This window comes from Gallinula chloropus (genome assembly GCF_964237585.1).
Source record: "Gallinula chloropus genome assembly, chromosome: 12".
In the NCBI taxonomy this organism is placed as follows: domain Eukaryota; kingdom Metazoa; phylum Chordata; class Aves; order Gruiformes; family Rallidae; genus Gallinula; species Gallinula chloropus.
This window is the reverse complement of record NC_140097.1, coordinates 22,510,374-22,526,031: the sequence shown is the minus strand read 5'-3', so window position 1 is coordinate 22,526,031 and position 15,658 is coordinate 22,510,374. Positions and strand designations below refer to the sequence as shown.

At 57.6% G+C, this 15,658-nt stretch overlaps 1 protein-coding gene across 1 annotated transcript; it reads right to left on the bottom strand.

Annotated features, from left to right (window-relative positions):
* Positions 1-1,998: 1,998 nt before the first annotated feature.
* GLYCTK (glycerate kinase) lies at positions 1,999-14,575 on the bottom strand. The gene is made up of 5 exons (XM_084269743.1): positions 14,515-14,575; positions 5,651-6,007; positions 5,131-5,282; positions 3,749-3,924; positions 1,999-3,125 (listed from the first exon to the last, which is right to left on the bottom strand). Exons 2-5 carry the CDS (start codon positions 5,935-5,937, stop codon positions 2,220-2,222), a joined length of 1,521 nt encoding a protein of 506 aa, XP_084125869.1. The 5' UTR covers positions 5,938-6,007; positions 14,515-14,575; the 3' UTR covers positions 1,999-2,219.
* Between the last annotated feature and the right edge of the window lie 1,083 nt (positions 14,576-15,658).

The window sequence follows — 15,658 nt, the reverse complement described above, 5'->3', positions numbered from 1 at the left end:
CTGCACAAGGTCTCCCCAAGCAATCCCTCAGAACCTTATCCAGTTAACACCTGGGAAAAGTGGTTTTGCAAGCCGGGTGTCCTTGGCCAACCTCCCCCCACATCCCATTATCTCCTCATTAGAAAAGGAGGGACAAGTTCAAAAACCCAGCGGCCCGGGGAGTGCGGGTGTGAAGAGCACTTCACACAGCTCCAGCCTTTCAGCAAACCCTTCGCCAGCCTCCTCCCCTCCCCAGCACAAGCCCTCCGGAGCGCTGGTGGAAAGGCACTGTTTAGAAAGCAAGGACACTGCTCCAGGGATGCGTGGTGCTGCCTCTGTTGGCGTTTCCCGGGAGAAGCCGACAAGCCTCAGCCCAAGGTCTCCTCAGCAGTGCCAGCGGCAGCTCCAAGGACTGGCACGGCGCTGGGCAGCACCGCAGGGCTGTGGGTGGGTGGCACAGGGGCATGGTGGGCGCAGTCTGACACGCCGGGCCTGCCGCTGGAGATGCCGGTGACCCTTTGGCTGGGCACCCCAGCCCAAAACTGGAGTCACTCTGGGGTTCACCACAGCAGAACAGGGCAGGAAGCATTAACGCTTTGGAGCCAGCACTACCCCGTTACCCTGCCTGCAGCCCGGAGTTCTTTGGCTGGACCGCTGCCCGCGGCTGTGCCCCCGCGGTGCTGGCATGCCGGGCATGTGGGAAAAGCCAAATGCTCTGAAACCTGCTGGAGACCTCTGGAGCAAAACACGGAGCACAAAGCGGCTTCTCCTGTGCGACCGCGGCTGGACGCGGTGGGGCACAGCGAGCTTCCCAACGCTTGGCAGGCAGAAGCCCAGCAGACCTAAAAGCTGTTTGCCAGCGCGAGCGAGTTGGGGCATGTCAGGGAAGGCCTTCAGCCCCAGAGGACAAATGAGATGCGTGGGTGAGTTTAACGTGCCGGAGCTCTGAAATCCCCCGGCTTGTGCCTCGACACCACGCCTGGGCTGGGGCCCAGACAGGCCAGCTGCCAGCCTGGCATCGGCAGCGCGCCCTGTGCTGGTCCTGCTGATAGCCCTACTTGTTAGATATTGGCTCCAAAACCAAAGCAGGAGGTGTTGCAGCCTCCTCAAAATTCCACCCTCCAATCCGCCTCGGAGCAGGGCGCAGCACGACTGGAGTGAGCCACCCCGACTCGTGGTGTTGGCAGGATGGTGTGTTTATGTCACGAGATGAGATCAGCCTCACTGAGCAGGTCTGTCTGTCTGTCTGTCTGGAAGCAGCCTAAGTCAAGCGTGTCCTATTAAATTAGGGCCGGGCTTTCAAAGGAGCTCAGCTCCTGCCTGGGCTCTCTAACAAACGGGCTGATATTCTGAGAGTCGGGCTGCTGAGCCCTTTGAATATCCAGCCAAAGCTGCTGCTGTGCCTGTTGCTGCAGGCAGGGCTATTCCGAAATCCGGCCCCACCATGGGCTCCCCATCCCACGAAACTCATCCCTGCTCCCCCCCACTGCCCCGAATCGCACTGCTGTAGGTGACAAAGCTGTGATAACCACGCAGGGAGCAGCTCCCATCACAAGCGCGGCTCCGGCAGCTCTGCCCTTTGATCAGCCCAGCAGCACAGGGCAGCAGAGCCGAGCGGGAAGGTTTCCCTGCCTTTTGTTCCACAGAATTAGCCGAGTTAATCGGAGTGACAGCGGCTTCTGCCTCCACGCAGAGGAAAGGTCAGTGGCTCGGGCTGGATGCCTGACTGTTTTCTAGGCAATCGGAAAACAATGCTGGGAAAGCTCACAGCACGGGTGCTGCTGGCCTGGCCTGGAGGCTCTCTGGACAGGGATCAGCGGGGAGGACATCCCTGCGAGGGATGAAGGCTGGGGGGAGAAGGGCTGACACCACCCTCTGCGTCCCTGGTGCTGCCTCGGCATCGGATAAAGCACCGGGAACCTGCAGCAGCCAGGGTGAGGGCTCTCCCTGCCAGCCTCCATTTCCCCACACTGAGCGGGCAGCAGAGCAGCGGCTCTCCCCAGAAGTGCTGAACTCCGTGTCCGTGACGCGACCTCCTACCTCCCTCTGATCCCAGTTTCAAGTCCTTGCTTTTGCCAGGGCCGTCCACTTGTGTTTAATTAGCGGATTCTTTCTGTCAGGGATATTAGCAGCCCTAGCAGCGAGCCCTGGCTGAAGCAGTTTACGTCTGCCTGCAGCGTTGAAGCCTTCATTTACCCCAGACCCAATTAAACACGCCTGGATATCTGCAGAGGGAGCTCTCAGGACCTCTCCGTGGCTCTAATTAAAATGGCCTGGATGTCCATGACATTGGTGCCCGTCAAGCCGGTCATCAGGAGGTGGTGCCCACTCTGGAACTGGCTGAAGAAGGTGTAGGAGTCGTTGTTGGTGAGGAAGGCCTCTGCGTCAAGCCCCTCCCGCAGCGCGGCTCCCACCAGCCCAGGGCCGCAGACGGCGCCCGCCGCCTCTGTCGGCCCGTCCTGCCCGTCCGTTCCTGCGCTGAGGAAGACGACCTCCAGCCTCCCCAGGGGGCTGCCGACGTCGGCAGCCTGCGCCCTGTGCAGCTCCAGCCCCACGCGCAGGGCGAGCTCCTGGTTCCTCCCTCCCTTGCCAGGCCCTTGGAGCCGCACCGTGGTTTCTCCGCCGGCCAGGATGCAGACGGGTCTTCCGGGTCCCAACCCTCGCAGGGCCTGCAGGAACTCGGCAAGGTTCAACCCCGGGATGTCCAGCTCTGCCGCCAGCTGCAGGAGATTCCCTCTCACCTCCTGAGCCCGGGGCCCTTCTCCGAGGCCGGCGAAGCCCAGGCAGACCAGGCGGATCAGCTGGCTGTACAGCGCGGCGACGCGGCCAACCTCCCCGCAGACTGCTGCGCTCAGAATCAGAGCGGCGTAGCCCAGGGCCTGGGCCTGGCGCTTGGCCTCGCCCAGAGCCAGCGTGTTGGACCCGATGAGGACGTTGCAAACGTGGGAATAGTCTTCGGGAGCAGCGGGCTTGGCAGGAGAGCGGGACAGAACGGTCTCCACGGAGGTGGGCAGGCTGTGCCGCAGGCTGTACTTGGCGAGTATCCCAAGGCAGTCCTGGGCGCTGTGGGAGCTGGCAGTAGTGGGCCCACTTGCTATGATGTCCAGGGGGTCACCAATCACATCAGAAAGGATGAGGCTCACCACCTACCACGAGAAACACCCGCCGATTATCGAGAGGCAGAGCCCAGCGATCACACCAGAGCCCTGGAACTGCTGCTTTGAGTTACACCTGCACCACCCCCATGCCCAAGGGGGTGGGAGCGGGTGGACCTGGGGCCATTTTTGTTTTAGGGTCCTGTGACAGTCTCCTTGCCCTTCCTGAACTGACAGAGCTTAACAAACCTTTGACGCTGGATCATCGCGTTGGAAGATGTACCCTGTGCCGCTGTGCCTGCCAGGCCGGGCACCTGGTGTGGGCCCAGCGGCAGCACATGAAGAACGGGTCCCAGGGGAGCCAGGAGTCAGAGCCAGCCTCGGGAGCGCCGTGCTGGAGCACCGGCACCATGGCAGGGCCTGTGGGCGGGGGCCTGTGGGCAGGGGCCTGTGGGCAGGGGCCTGTGGGGTGGCTGACACCCGCAGAGTCTGAGTTCCCCTGTCTCTGTCTCCCCAAGAGTTTGGGTCCCCGATGAAACCTGAGCCACAGCATCCCAAACAGCGCGCGCAGAGGTTGCTCAGTCCGGGAGGGGAACCCTTAGGTCACTTGGTTAAACCTGTTTTGAGGGCAGAGGGGTGATCTCTGGGCAAGTAGGGGCTTCCCTTCAGTTTACCTGAGCGGGATACGCGAGCTGGGCCAGCCCTCCACCCTTCAGCAGGGACAGGGACTTCCGGACAATATTCAGCTCCTGTATAGTGGCTCCCCGGGCTGCCAGCATCTTCGTGAGTTCCTCCTTCTCTCTGAGGAGGATGGGAGGGATGGGAGCAGGCAGCAGGGCTGATCCACCCCCTGGGATGCAGAAGAGATGGCAAAGAGTATCAGCAGGGCAGGAAAAGGAGGATGGGGAAAGCCAGGCTGGTCGATGCCTGAGTCTTTCCTCTTCAGAACACTGCCCATTTTGGCTCTTTTCATGCAGGGCCATGTGTAAAAACACCAGGCACTGGAAATGCAGAAAAGGTTCTAAAGGAAGGGCAGAATGGATGGGAAACAGAGTGGGGAAAGGAGCAAGGACTGAGCAGAGGGTGCACAGCTGAAAGCTGCTGTCTGAAGGCAAAGCCTGCGCAGGCATCTGAGACAAATCGGCATCAATAAAACATGATGAGCAAGAGAAACAAATGCAGAGCCTGTGTTTCAGTCACTGGCTGGGATCTAGCAGGGAGTCGGGAGCAGCCGGGGACTGGCTGCTGCGTGGAGATCCTGTGCAGGCTCCCCGAAGGGTTGAGGAGTCTCCTGGAGATCCCTGGAGCCAAAGGACAGGAGGAAGCCCAGGGGAAGCTGCAGACAGCTCAGCTAAGTGCCGGTTGCTTGGGTGTTTGCCTAATGGCACTCCTGTCTCTGTGCCAGAGTGGGCTGCAGCACCCACAGGGGAACCAGAGGGAAAACAATCCCTGAGCACAGAGACCAAGTGGTTTCAGCAGGGCTGTGCCCAGCCCCTGTGTGCTTCTGCTCCCCAACACCCACCCACCCAGCCTGGGGTGAGGTCACTGCATTCCTCTGATGCCCAGTACCCGCCGTCCTTCTGCAGCCACAGGCCTGGGAGTGTTCAGGGCTGACCCCACCGGGCACCCAGCCCTGCCTGGGAACCTGGGGCCTTGTTTCCCCTGCAAAGCCCTGGGCAGGGTCGGTGTGGAAGCTCAGCTCACAGACTCGTACCCCTGCCCGAATTCAGGGCACGCAAGCCCACCAAGTGCTTCCTCCTCTGGGTCTGCATCCCCAAACGTACGGAGGGGGCAGGAGGAAAGGGTCTCCTTGCCAAGGGGTGGGAGCAGCTGGCGGGCTGTGCCCAGAGATGTCACCTCCCAGTGGTGGCACAACCACAGGCCCCAGCCTCTGCAGCTCAGCCCAGTGCTGGGAGGCAGCGTGTCCACTGCAGCAGCGGGCAGCCCTGTGCCATCCCCTGCTGCAACCCTGGAGAACAGCTGGCAGGCAGAGGGGAGAGGAAAGACCACAGTGCTCCCCTGCAGCAGAGCTCATTCCTTAGGATCCCCCCCCTACCTGAGATGAGCACAAGGAGCAGGTCATCTTCAGTCAGGCCCTCGGCCAGCTCCCGAATGGCAACTGCTCCCTTCAGAGCCTCCAGGTCTGGGAGGTTGTTCCTGGCACCTTCGATGACCTGGATTTTGCTGTGTGGCTTCAGGAGCATCTCCCTGGTGAGGTAAGTGAGGGAATCACACCAATGACACATGCACCTCCCTGGTTAGCCAGGCTGTCCCGCAGCAGGGAGTCGGCCCTGGCGTGCTGGGGGTGTGCAGGCAGTGATCAGGGCAGGGGGTGGCCTTTGCTGAGGGTCTTTTCCCATGAATTGGGGTGGCAGTGCATCCAGTGCAAAAGAGGGGCTGTGGCACTGGTGCCACTGGGATGTGATGGTGGTTGAAGACCAGGGCAGTGCGGTGGATGGGCTGGGCACCAGAGTGAGGGCAGCTGGCCAGGACTGAAGGGGGGTGGCAGTGACATCCTACAGAGGACAAGTCTGGCAGCCCACTTCCCTGCCCAAACCACCCCGAGCCCTACTTACTGCATTCCTGCTCGCTGCAGGCTCTCCTGGATGCCTAGAGGCACACTGATGATCCCCCGAACGAGGTGGTCTCCCAGGATCTCTTCTGCTGCTGCAGCCATCCCCAGCACAGCTTTGCCGAAACCCACCAGGTACAGGTCCTTCTTCACTGGAAAGGCCCGGCCCTTCACCAGCAGCTGAGGGCACCCATCTCCCTGGAGCTTCACAGCCCTCCTCAGCATGGGAGCTGGCTGGACGGTGCCCACCGCGCTGCGGAAGAGGGTCAGTGCGTGCTCGCGGAGGGCCATGCTGCCCAGGCCAGCCACTCTGCTGACACTGGTGAGCTCTGGACAGCTCGAGCAGCTGGCACGCTCCAACCTGCCAGGGGAAGCAGAAGAGACAGGGGTGACACAGGGAGGGGCACAGCATGGACCATGCAGCTCTAGTTCCCATTTCTTGTAGATCTCAATGCGCTATCAAAGCTCTGCCCAGGAGGGAGGGGAGGGCAGCGTCACACTCAAACTCCCCATCACCTTGTAGCTCCCTTGCAACCCTCAGAGAAGGTGAGCCCTGCCAGCCAGCTCCTCCGCTGCTGTGGCTTTGCCTCTGGCAAGCCTCTGTTTGCATGGTGTTTGATGCTTTTCCAGACTGTGGAAGCTGCCCTGTGTCCTGGGGAGAGCAGGGAGGAACGGCGTCTCCCTGCGATGCCTCCCACCCTCACGCTAGCCAAACGCTGACCTCACTCCCTGGCTGCGCGTTGCGTTGCCCCGCGTGTCGCTGCAGCGTCGGGCACGGGCTCCAGGGAAACAACAGCTCGCTGGCTGCTGAGCCCGTGCTGCTGGTGGCCACAGAGAGGCCTCCCCACCAAGGAGCAAATTAACCTTAAGGCTTAATTCGCTGTTATTTTTTCAGTCCTCTCGTTATCCATTAAAATCACATTTAGAGCCCAAATAGGATGTGTCTGCAGAAGCCCATTTGAGCTCGTCTCCACTGATTACTGGCATTATATGCAAGGGATGACTGTGGACCAAAGGCTCCTGGCTGCTCAAGGGCAGACACTTGTTCTGACAGAGGAAAGGCAGCCCTGGCCAGCATTTCCCCTTCCCTCTGTGAACTGGCGGCACGTTCACTGCTGGTTTATCAGGATCAAAGATCCCTGTGATCCCTGTGATCCACACCTCTCCCACTTGTGGCAATTACGGCACAAGCAATTAGGGCAGGGGGCCAGGAGGCTGGGGCAGCCCTCGATCACAGAACTGTCCCAATCACCTGAGATAATTAATCCTCTCTAGTAAATGGGTGTGTTTTATTGCAAGGCCAGTGGCTGGCTGCTGCTGGGAGAGCTCACGAGTCCAGAGGTCCCTCTGCTCCCCGGCATTGCATAGTGTTAATCATTAAGCCAGACAAGTTTTCCAACAGCTCCTCCGGGTGTAAATCTGCCTCATTTTGCTGCAAGACCCCAAGGGCTCTGAAGACCTTCGTGCAGGCTCCTTCTCAGGCCATGAAACTTGGACACACTCTGAAATCTGCCAGTGAAGGGACCCGCAGGTGAAACTGTACCGAGAATCGGGTGTGCCAAAGGAGAACATGGCTCAGTGCTTAGAAGGAACAGATTTTAAACATGAAACCCAGGACACACAAACTATCTATGCTCCCTTTAGATACTGGTCAGAAGGACTGGCTTTTCAGTCACGAAGAGAGAGAAAAGTAAGACAGGGCATCCTGACCTGTCACTGAAGTCCTAAACATCACAGCACCAGCAGTGTAAAGCACTGAGCCTCAGCCCACTTACAACAAGGGCCAGAGCAACCCTCCTGACACCAGGGAAGTCAGCTGTATGCACACCTCTCAGCAGGGCCACGAAGATGATTAGGGGCCTGGAACATCTCCCCTATGAGGATAGGCTGAGTAAGTTGGGACTCTTCAGCCTTGAGAAGAGAAGACTAAGGGGGGACCTAATTAAAGTTTATAATTATCTTAAGTATGGGATGCAGGGGGAATCAGCCAGCCCCTTTTCAGTGTCTGTGGAGACAGGACAAGGGGCAATGGCTGCAAGTTGGAGCACAGGAAGTTCCGCACCAACATGGGGAAGAACTTTTCCCCAGTGAGGGTGAGGGAGCCCTGGGACAGGCTGCCCAGGGGGTGTGGAGTCTCCATCTCTGGAGAGATTCCAGCCCCGTCTGGACGCCTATCTGAGTGATATGTCCTAGGGAGCTGCTTTGGCAGGGGGTTGGACCCGATGATCTCTTGAGGTCCCTTCCAACCCCTACAATTCTATGATTCTATGATCTCTGTTCCCAGCGTGTCTAGATTCACCTGGCAGCACAGCACAACCAGGGGAAGGTGTCACAAACAAGCAGTGCATCATGCCCCGGGCTGGCTCCTCTGAGCCGCACACAGGGGTTGCGGGAGCGACTGGAGAAAAAAAGGCTTAAATGGAGCCAGGGGAGGGTAATAAAATCAAGCCCCAAAGCTTTTAACAGGCCCTCTTAAGGCATCTCTTGATGTTTCTGTGCACGGCTGACCCCGAAGGCGAGGGGAATTGAGCACAACCAACCAGACCTGCGACCGCGGCTCCTGTCACACGCGCCCTCCTGGCAGCTCCGCTCGGCTCCAGCTCCAGCCGTGACACAGCGGGTGGGAGTTGTTCAAAGGCAATCCTCTCCTCCTGGGGCTGGGGAAAGTCAACACCGGCTTAATTCCTCTCCCACTGGTGTCCAGACTGCGAATGCTGGCTCCGGAAAGCGCTTCACTGCCATGCCAGGCATGCGAGCTGTCCTCTGCACTCTGAACTCAGATTGTATTTTAACTGCCAAGGCCTGAGCCAGAGCCTGCTGAAGTCAGTGGGTGTCTTTCCAGAGCCCCTGAGGGTTGTAGGGCACGCTGCCTGGCACAGGTCTCATTCTGCAGGTGTAAATGCAGAGTAAATCCGGTGTAAAACCCCCTTGCAAGCAGAGGTTACCCAGCTTTACACCAACCCAATGGAGAGCTGAATTTGGCACAGACCCATTAGCTGTGGAGGCCTCTGTGTGTAACTCCACTCCCTGTCAGCTCTGATTAGACACGCAGGCTCACTGGAGGCTCCCCTTGGAATGGGGGTGCTGCTGCTGATGCCACAGAGCCATTTTTATGTAATTTATTTATACAGTCTCCAGCACTGGTTCCTAAATGTCACCAGGGAACAGCTATAAATCAGCGCTACGAAACCCACCGGAGAGCTTAACGAAAACTAAACCTCCTACTCGTCCTACTAGGGCTTTAAAACCCAAGATCAAGTGAACCAAACATCACCCCACACCAAGGCACAGGCAGCCTTGGAAAGAAAAAGAACCCAAAAGACAGCTCTCAGGCTGCCTCTGGGGACGGCGGGTCTCGAGGTGATGTACTGGCCAGTTAGCTGCTGTGCACTGCACGTGGGGAAACATCCTCACATCTCCTCACCTTCCTCATCCCACTGCTGGCTGGGAGGCACCTGGGCCAGGAGAAGGGGCTGATGATGCAACTCCCATTGCTTCATGCCCTCATCTTTGTTCCCCAGTCTCTCAGGGACATCACAACCAGCCCTCTTCTACATGGATATAAAGTGACAAGCTGTAGGCACCAGTGGGGCTCCAGTTTTACACCTTCCCTTTGTCCCTGCTCAGAGCTGGGGTACAAGATAGTCTGTTGGAAAGTTTTCTAGAAGTTCTCACTAAGCTTAGGAGGAAAACAATGCTAAGAATTTCCTGTTCCAAAGAGAGCAGGACTGTCAGGGGCTTAGATTAATCCCCTTTAAATGAAAACTTCCCCAGCCTTCAGTGATGAGTAACACTCCCCGTCTCCACACTTGCTGGCGTGCATTATGAGCTCCCTCTTCACAGGGCTTCTCCTCACCCCACAGAAATTTTCTCTCTGACAATAAAAAGCAGCAAAACCCCAGCTCCTCATTTTCCCCATCTGTGGGAAACAGGGAGGGAGAGGAGCTGGACTGTGATAAAATACAGGCAAAGCGCTCATTAGCATTACCTTTCATTAACTTTTTAATTAAAGCAACTCTGCAGGCAAGGAGCCAACGTCAGAGGGAGACAGCAATAAGCCAGCACTCAGGGAAGAGATGTGTTGAGCTGCCAGGTAAGTCAGACAGTGGCATGAGACCAAAAGCACAGACATGGGAGGTGTGTGTGGGGGGCTACATCCCAAACCATAAACTCCAAGTCACACTGGGGAGGAACAGAGTGAACAAATGGGCTGGTTACGGACACACAGTGAGAAAAAGGAGCCAGGGCCTTGCTCCATGGCAGGTACTGGAAAGCCAGAACAACATTGCCTCCTTGGCCCTGCCTGCCCACACTGGGTAGAGCTGAGCTACTCCAGGGGCTGCCTTGGGGGTCTGTCCAAGGGTTTGCACCACAGGCTTGTGATCTTCTTGAAGCTGGGGTGATTGGGCTGGCTGCCAGCCAAGCCAGTCGCACGCCCCGAGCGTTTTGGGTGCTGTAGGATGCTGTATGTTAGTGCTCTGGGATCTCTGCTGTACCTGAGATCTGCTGGGGTCAGAGGCAGTTTGGTTTTAAGGTCACTGGGATGTCTCTGGACTTCCCCAGTGTGGCAGTCGACAGTGGCTGGCCCCAAATCCCCGGGGGGCTTGGAAGATTTGAGACGACACCAGACCAAACCCCAGTTGTTTGAGGATAACTTGGAGCTCAAACCCTAAAAGCCAGAACACATCTCTGTCACAGCAGCGAACTACCAGACACAGCGAGCTCTGGCAGTGTCTCTGGCTACTGGTTTCCCTTGCTGCATGGCTTCCCTCTGGCCTCCTGGGGTGGGTGGGAATCACCGGCAGGCTGGCCAAGGCTCACTGCTCCCATTTTTCATACGTTACCCCAGGAGCTTCCCTGCGAAGCACAGCAGAGCAGAGTTGTCTCTGCCTTTGACCCCCATGTGCCCCCTTATGACACAACGTTTCTATCACCTGATGCATGGACTGCAGCTCGCCTGGCAAACCCCGCTCGGCCTCAACTCGCTGCTCCAGGCAGTCCCAGAAGCCTGCTAGAAAATCTTCCAGGAGATCATAGAATCCCAGGGGTTGTAAGGGACCCCCAGAGCCCATGGGGTCCAACCCCCTGCCAAAGCAGCTCCCCAGCTCATATTGCACAGGGCGGCATCCAGACGGGGCTGGAATCTCTCCAGAGATGAAGACTCCACCACCCCCTGGGCAGCCTGTCCCAGGGCTCCCTCACCCTCACTGGGGGAAAGTTCTTCCCCATGTTGCTGTGGAACTCCCTGTGCTCCAACTTGCAGCCATTGCCCCTTGTCCTGTCCCCAAAGACACTGAAAAGGGGCTGCCCATTCCCCCCTGCATCCCATCCTTCAGATATTGATATACATTACTAAGGTCCCCCCTTAGTCTTCTTCTCTCCAGGCTGAACAGCCCCAGCTCACTCAGTCTTTCCCAGGCTGCACTGAGCCCAGGAGGAAAACCAAGTAGGGAAGGTTCATTCCAAGCAGCTGTTCTGGGAGGATTAGATGGGTGGGGGGGTTGAAGATTAATGTCTTTAAATATTTCGGAATTTGATTAATTTTTTTTCATCTCCACACAGATTTGTGTCAGGGAAGGCAGCAGGCCTGCCGGCGGCCTGGCTCTCCTCACCAAAGACACAGGCCCTGACAATATCCTTGAGTTCCCATGAGACAGTAAAGTTACTCAAGCTGAGAGGATTTTGATAATCACCTTCTCAAAACACAGCAGCCTTGATGACAGGGGTACAGACTGCCCTAAACCAGGAGGAGTTATGGGAAGGTATTTGGGAGTAACGGAACATGTTAAGAACCAGCCAGAATAGATGGTCGAAACAGCCGGTGTGCGGATGCCTTTAGACATCACAGGTAAAGTAACGATGTTTGGCTGGAAGAGATGCTCATCAGAACTCGATATAATCACTAACCAATCAGTGGGGTGTAAACAGTGTGTGTAACCAATTAGCAGTTTCTCAGCTTGCCACGTTTGCAGTAACAGATGTCTCTAATCTGTGTGATTCCACCCAAGAAATGGCTTCACCTAAAATTCCTATCGAGTTGCGTGTTGCCCATCGCCCATCTCCACAAGATCTCCATCAGGTTCCCACACTGCCTCACCCCTGGGCTGTGAGAGAAAACATCTGCAGCCAGGATGGACCAGCTCACCACTGCTCTGCTACACACAGACAGGGTCAGAGATCCTTCTGCCCTCGCTCACTGATGCTCCTGCATCCATAACTGGGCAGGAGGATGGTGGTGGACCTGCTGGGCAGCACGGCAGGAGCCAGGCTGGAGGCTGAGTACCAAGAGCACGCCGAGCTCTGGGAAACCAGGAGCCCTAATTTCCAATACCCATCTGTCTGTATGTTTTGTGGAAAAGAAATATGTTGCTCTCAGGACTGATTTACTCACCAGGAAAGTGTCAACAGGGTTTCCTTGCCTTTGATGGGGAATGTGGCCTAAGGCCAAGCATGGGGAAGACAAGCGTTCTGTTCAGCATTTTACATATATAGATCAGTGTCATTAGGAAAAAAATTAACTGGGTTTGACATATGCATCTTACTAGTTTTTCTAGGTCACAATCCCTTCGCTCTCTATCTACCTTTTGGAAATGATTTTCCCATGTGCTGGGAAGAAAAACCTTTCACTGAAACACCCTTCTGTAGCTCAGTGCAGAGCAGCGCTACCTCGACGCCAAGTCGACTCCCTTTCATGCTGCAATTTCTCAAACTACCTATTCTGAGTCAACTTGCAATCAAGAGTTGAGAGTCATTTAGAACCCAGGGAAGCATGGTGGTATTCTGGAGAAGAGGAAAAGTTGCCAGCCTTGAGGACTGGAATAGCAGGAAGGGTTTGAAATTCAATACCACAAAGTACAAGGTCATGCTCTTTGGGATTAACAGCAAGAAATTACAAGCTCCTCAACTGGAAATAACCTAAGAGGAGAAGGAGCCAGGAATATTAATCAGTCACAGGATGACAATTAGGGCTGAGACAAGGGGCTGTGGGGAAGGCAGAGAGTGACAGATGTGATCTCCCTTGACTGGAGTGAGGTTTTTGACGCTGTTCTCATGCCGAAGCAGCGTGCTCCGGCCCGATGCACCCTTCAGCTTGCTGACACAGCCAGAGCACAGCTCAGGAGGGCAGAAATCAGTGGCTCAGGGTCCAGCTGACAGCATCAACGAGGACTCTGTCGGGGTTGGTGTCACCCTATGGCTTTGTTAGTGAGCTGGAGGGTAGCACACTGGGGGAGGTGCTGATGGAACCACCTTCCTGACCCTCCAGGTCAGGGCCAACAGAACAGAAACCTCACGCTGCTCAGCAAGGAGAAGGGTGAAGTGCTGCTGCTGGGGCAGGACCCCCGTGCATCAGGGTGGGCTGGGAACCAAGCACTAAAATCAGCTAGAGAGCAACCTAATTGCAGCTACAGCTACTTGAAGGTTGGACAACAAAACCCACAGTGGAGATGAACCCTTCTTGGTAGTGGCAGGAGGTGTAAGGAGCAACAGCCACGACCTGCCAGTCAGGACCTTTGTAGCAATAAAGTCCTTTTTAGAGAGGGCTGTGTGGCACCAAGTGGGCCATGCAGAGCAGCTGTGGTCTCCATGCTTGGTGCCTTTCAGGATTTGGGTCAGCAAAGCCATGGCCAAGCTGATCTTGTGCCTGGTGATGGTCCTGCACTGAGGAGGAGAGCAGCACCAGGTGTTCCTTCCCCCTGTACCTCTGTAATTCCATGTTGGAACTGCAGGGATGGGGTTTGATGCTTCAGAGCATCATGCTTAGTTTCAAGAGCCTGTAAAGGGGTTGTAGGACCCAAGACCTCCTCATGAGCCGTAACTGTCACTCACAGAGAGTCACTGCTCCCAGAAGAGCCTGATGGAAAAGCATTCACAGAATCACAAGGTTGGAGAAGACCTTAAAGATCATCAAGTCCAACCATTCCCATCCTAAGCTAAACCAGATCCCTGAGCACCTCATCTACCCTTTTTTAAACACAGCCAGGGAAGGTGACTCAGCCCCTCCCTGGGCAGCCTGTGCCACAGCCCCACAACTCTGCCAGGGAAGAACTTTGCCCTCCCATCTGCTCTGACCCTGCCCTGGCACAGCTTGAGCCCATTGCCCCTTGTCCCATCTCCTGTCCCCTGGCTGAAGAGACCATCGCCCACCTCTCTGCACCCTCCTGGCAGGGCAGTGGAGGTGGGGAGAAGGTCTCCCCTCAGCCTCCTCTTCTCCAGGCTCAACACCCCCAGCTCCCTCAGCTGCTCCTCAGCCCTCCAGCCCCTTCCCCAGCCTGGTTGCCCTTCTCTGGACCTGAGCAGTGCTGTTTCCAGAAGCATCTCTCTGAAATTCACATCTGCCCATCTGAGTGAGCACAGGCCCATCTGCACTGTGCACGTTACAGTGGTATCTAATACAGAAATGCATAGGTAGAACGGCCGTGTTTGATCAATATTACTCAAGCAGCAATTAAACATCTTTTTTTTTCCATTAGCTAGTTTTGCAGGGGCATTATCCATAATTCCTACTTAATATGACATTCTGCTAAGAGATCCAATTATCCTGCCAGATAAATTCCAGCTCGGTGTAAACTGACAAACGAAGTTCCACCGATTAGGAAGAGAGGCAGAAGGAAGAAGAAAAAGGGAGTGACAAAACATCAAATCAACAGCCCACGGTGTTACACAACTCTAAAACTTAGCTAAGTACTGGAGGTGTTTGGAGGTACGTTGTCTCATGATGGTACTGGTGGGTGAGTCACCTCCAGGGCCTGCACGAGACGGATCGGGGCCGATCACGGGATTCACAGCGCGCGGGCGGCGTCACACGGGCTCTGTGCTGCTCTCACATCTCTCAGCGCCACAAAAACCAGTCCTAGGCCGTGAGCTGACCTGCAGCGGGGTGGCTGACCCCGGGACCCTCCCAAGTAGCGAAGGTGCCTCTTGCTGAGCCTCTCCCTAGGCGCCGGTGTGAAAAGATCTTGTCCCTGTTTCAAAGCAAAAAAAATGGGTGAATGGCTCTGGCGAGCCGGTCCCAGCACAGCACCGGGAGGTGAATTGGGCTGGGCGTCCAGACCTGGAACGGTGAACGCTGATGAGCAAACGGGGAGGGGTGCGGGAAAGGGCTTTTGTCTCCCCACAGCGCGCACGGTAACGTCTGAGCGCGGCTCTGACCACAGGAGGGCAATGTTACCCCCCAAAGCAAGCCCAGGCTCGGCTCCCGGGGGCTGAAAAGGCCATTAACGTTTACGAGGCACCGGTGGGCTGGCCGGGCTCGTTGGTTCGGGGGTTCTGGGCCCGGAGAGGCGCGGAGATGCGGCCTGACGGCAGGAGGGGCCAGGCGGAGAGGGAGGGCCGGGGATCCCCGCGGCGGCCGCTACCGCCGGGAAGAGCTTGCTAAGGTAGGAGCCGTCCAGAGCCGGGGGCACTCCCGGCGCCGAACACCCCGTCGGGGCGCCGCGGTACCGGATGAAAGGGGGGGGGGGGGGGGGGGGGGGGCGGCGACTGCCGCGTACTCCACGGCGGGAGGGGGCGACTCAGCCCGGCCCGCGCGGGCGGCAGAGCGCGGGTGCGGCCCTGGGCTGCTGCGCAGGGCGGAGCCGCCCCTCCCCGGCCCCGCCGCCACGGGCCTGCTGCCGGCCCCGGCGGGAAAGGCGCCGGGACGGAGCTCCAGCTGCCCGCGGGCGGCGTGAGGCTGTTCCCGCCCTGCGCCGCGCCGGATGTGACGCCCCCGCCGCCCGCTCTGCGGGGCCGTGTCACGCCCTTAACCCGAGTTCCCTGCCCGCCGCCAGGCGCGGGTGGGTAACTGACGGCCCGGCCCGGCCCCGTCGCAGCCGCCTTGCCTTGCCGCGGGTCGTGCCCTGCCGCGGGTCGTCCCTTCCCGCCCCAGGCCTCCCGCGTGGGGCGGGGACGCCGACAGCCCCCCCCAGCCGGGAAGCGGGCCTGGCCTTCCTGCCACGCTCAATATGGCCGCCGAGCGCGGCATCCCCCTCCCTCCCCTCCCCGCCCTCCCCTGTCCCAGCAGGCACTGCGCACG

What these genes read in the sequence shown, in the direction of transcription:
- GLYCTK (XM_084269743.1), bottom strand. Translation starts at nt 5,937, where the DNA reads ATGGCCCTCCGCGAGCACGCACTGACCCTCTTCCGCAGCGCGGTGGGC. An exon ending in GCTCCTTGTGCTCATCTCAG is followed by an intron (nt 3,925 to 5,130) that starts GTAGGGGGGGGA and finishes TCTGCATCCCAG; the next exon opens with GGGGTGGATCAGCCCTGCTG. An exon ending in AGCTCGCGTATCCCGCTCAG is followed by an intron (nt 3,126 to 3,748) that starts GTAAACTGAAGG and finishes TTCTCGTGGTAG; the next exon opens with GTGGTGAGCCTCATCCTTTC.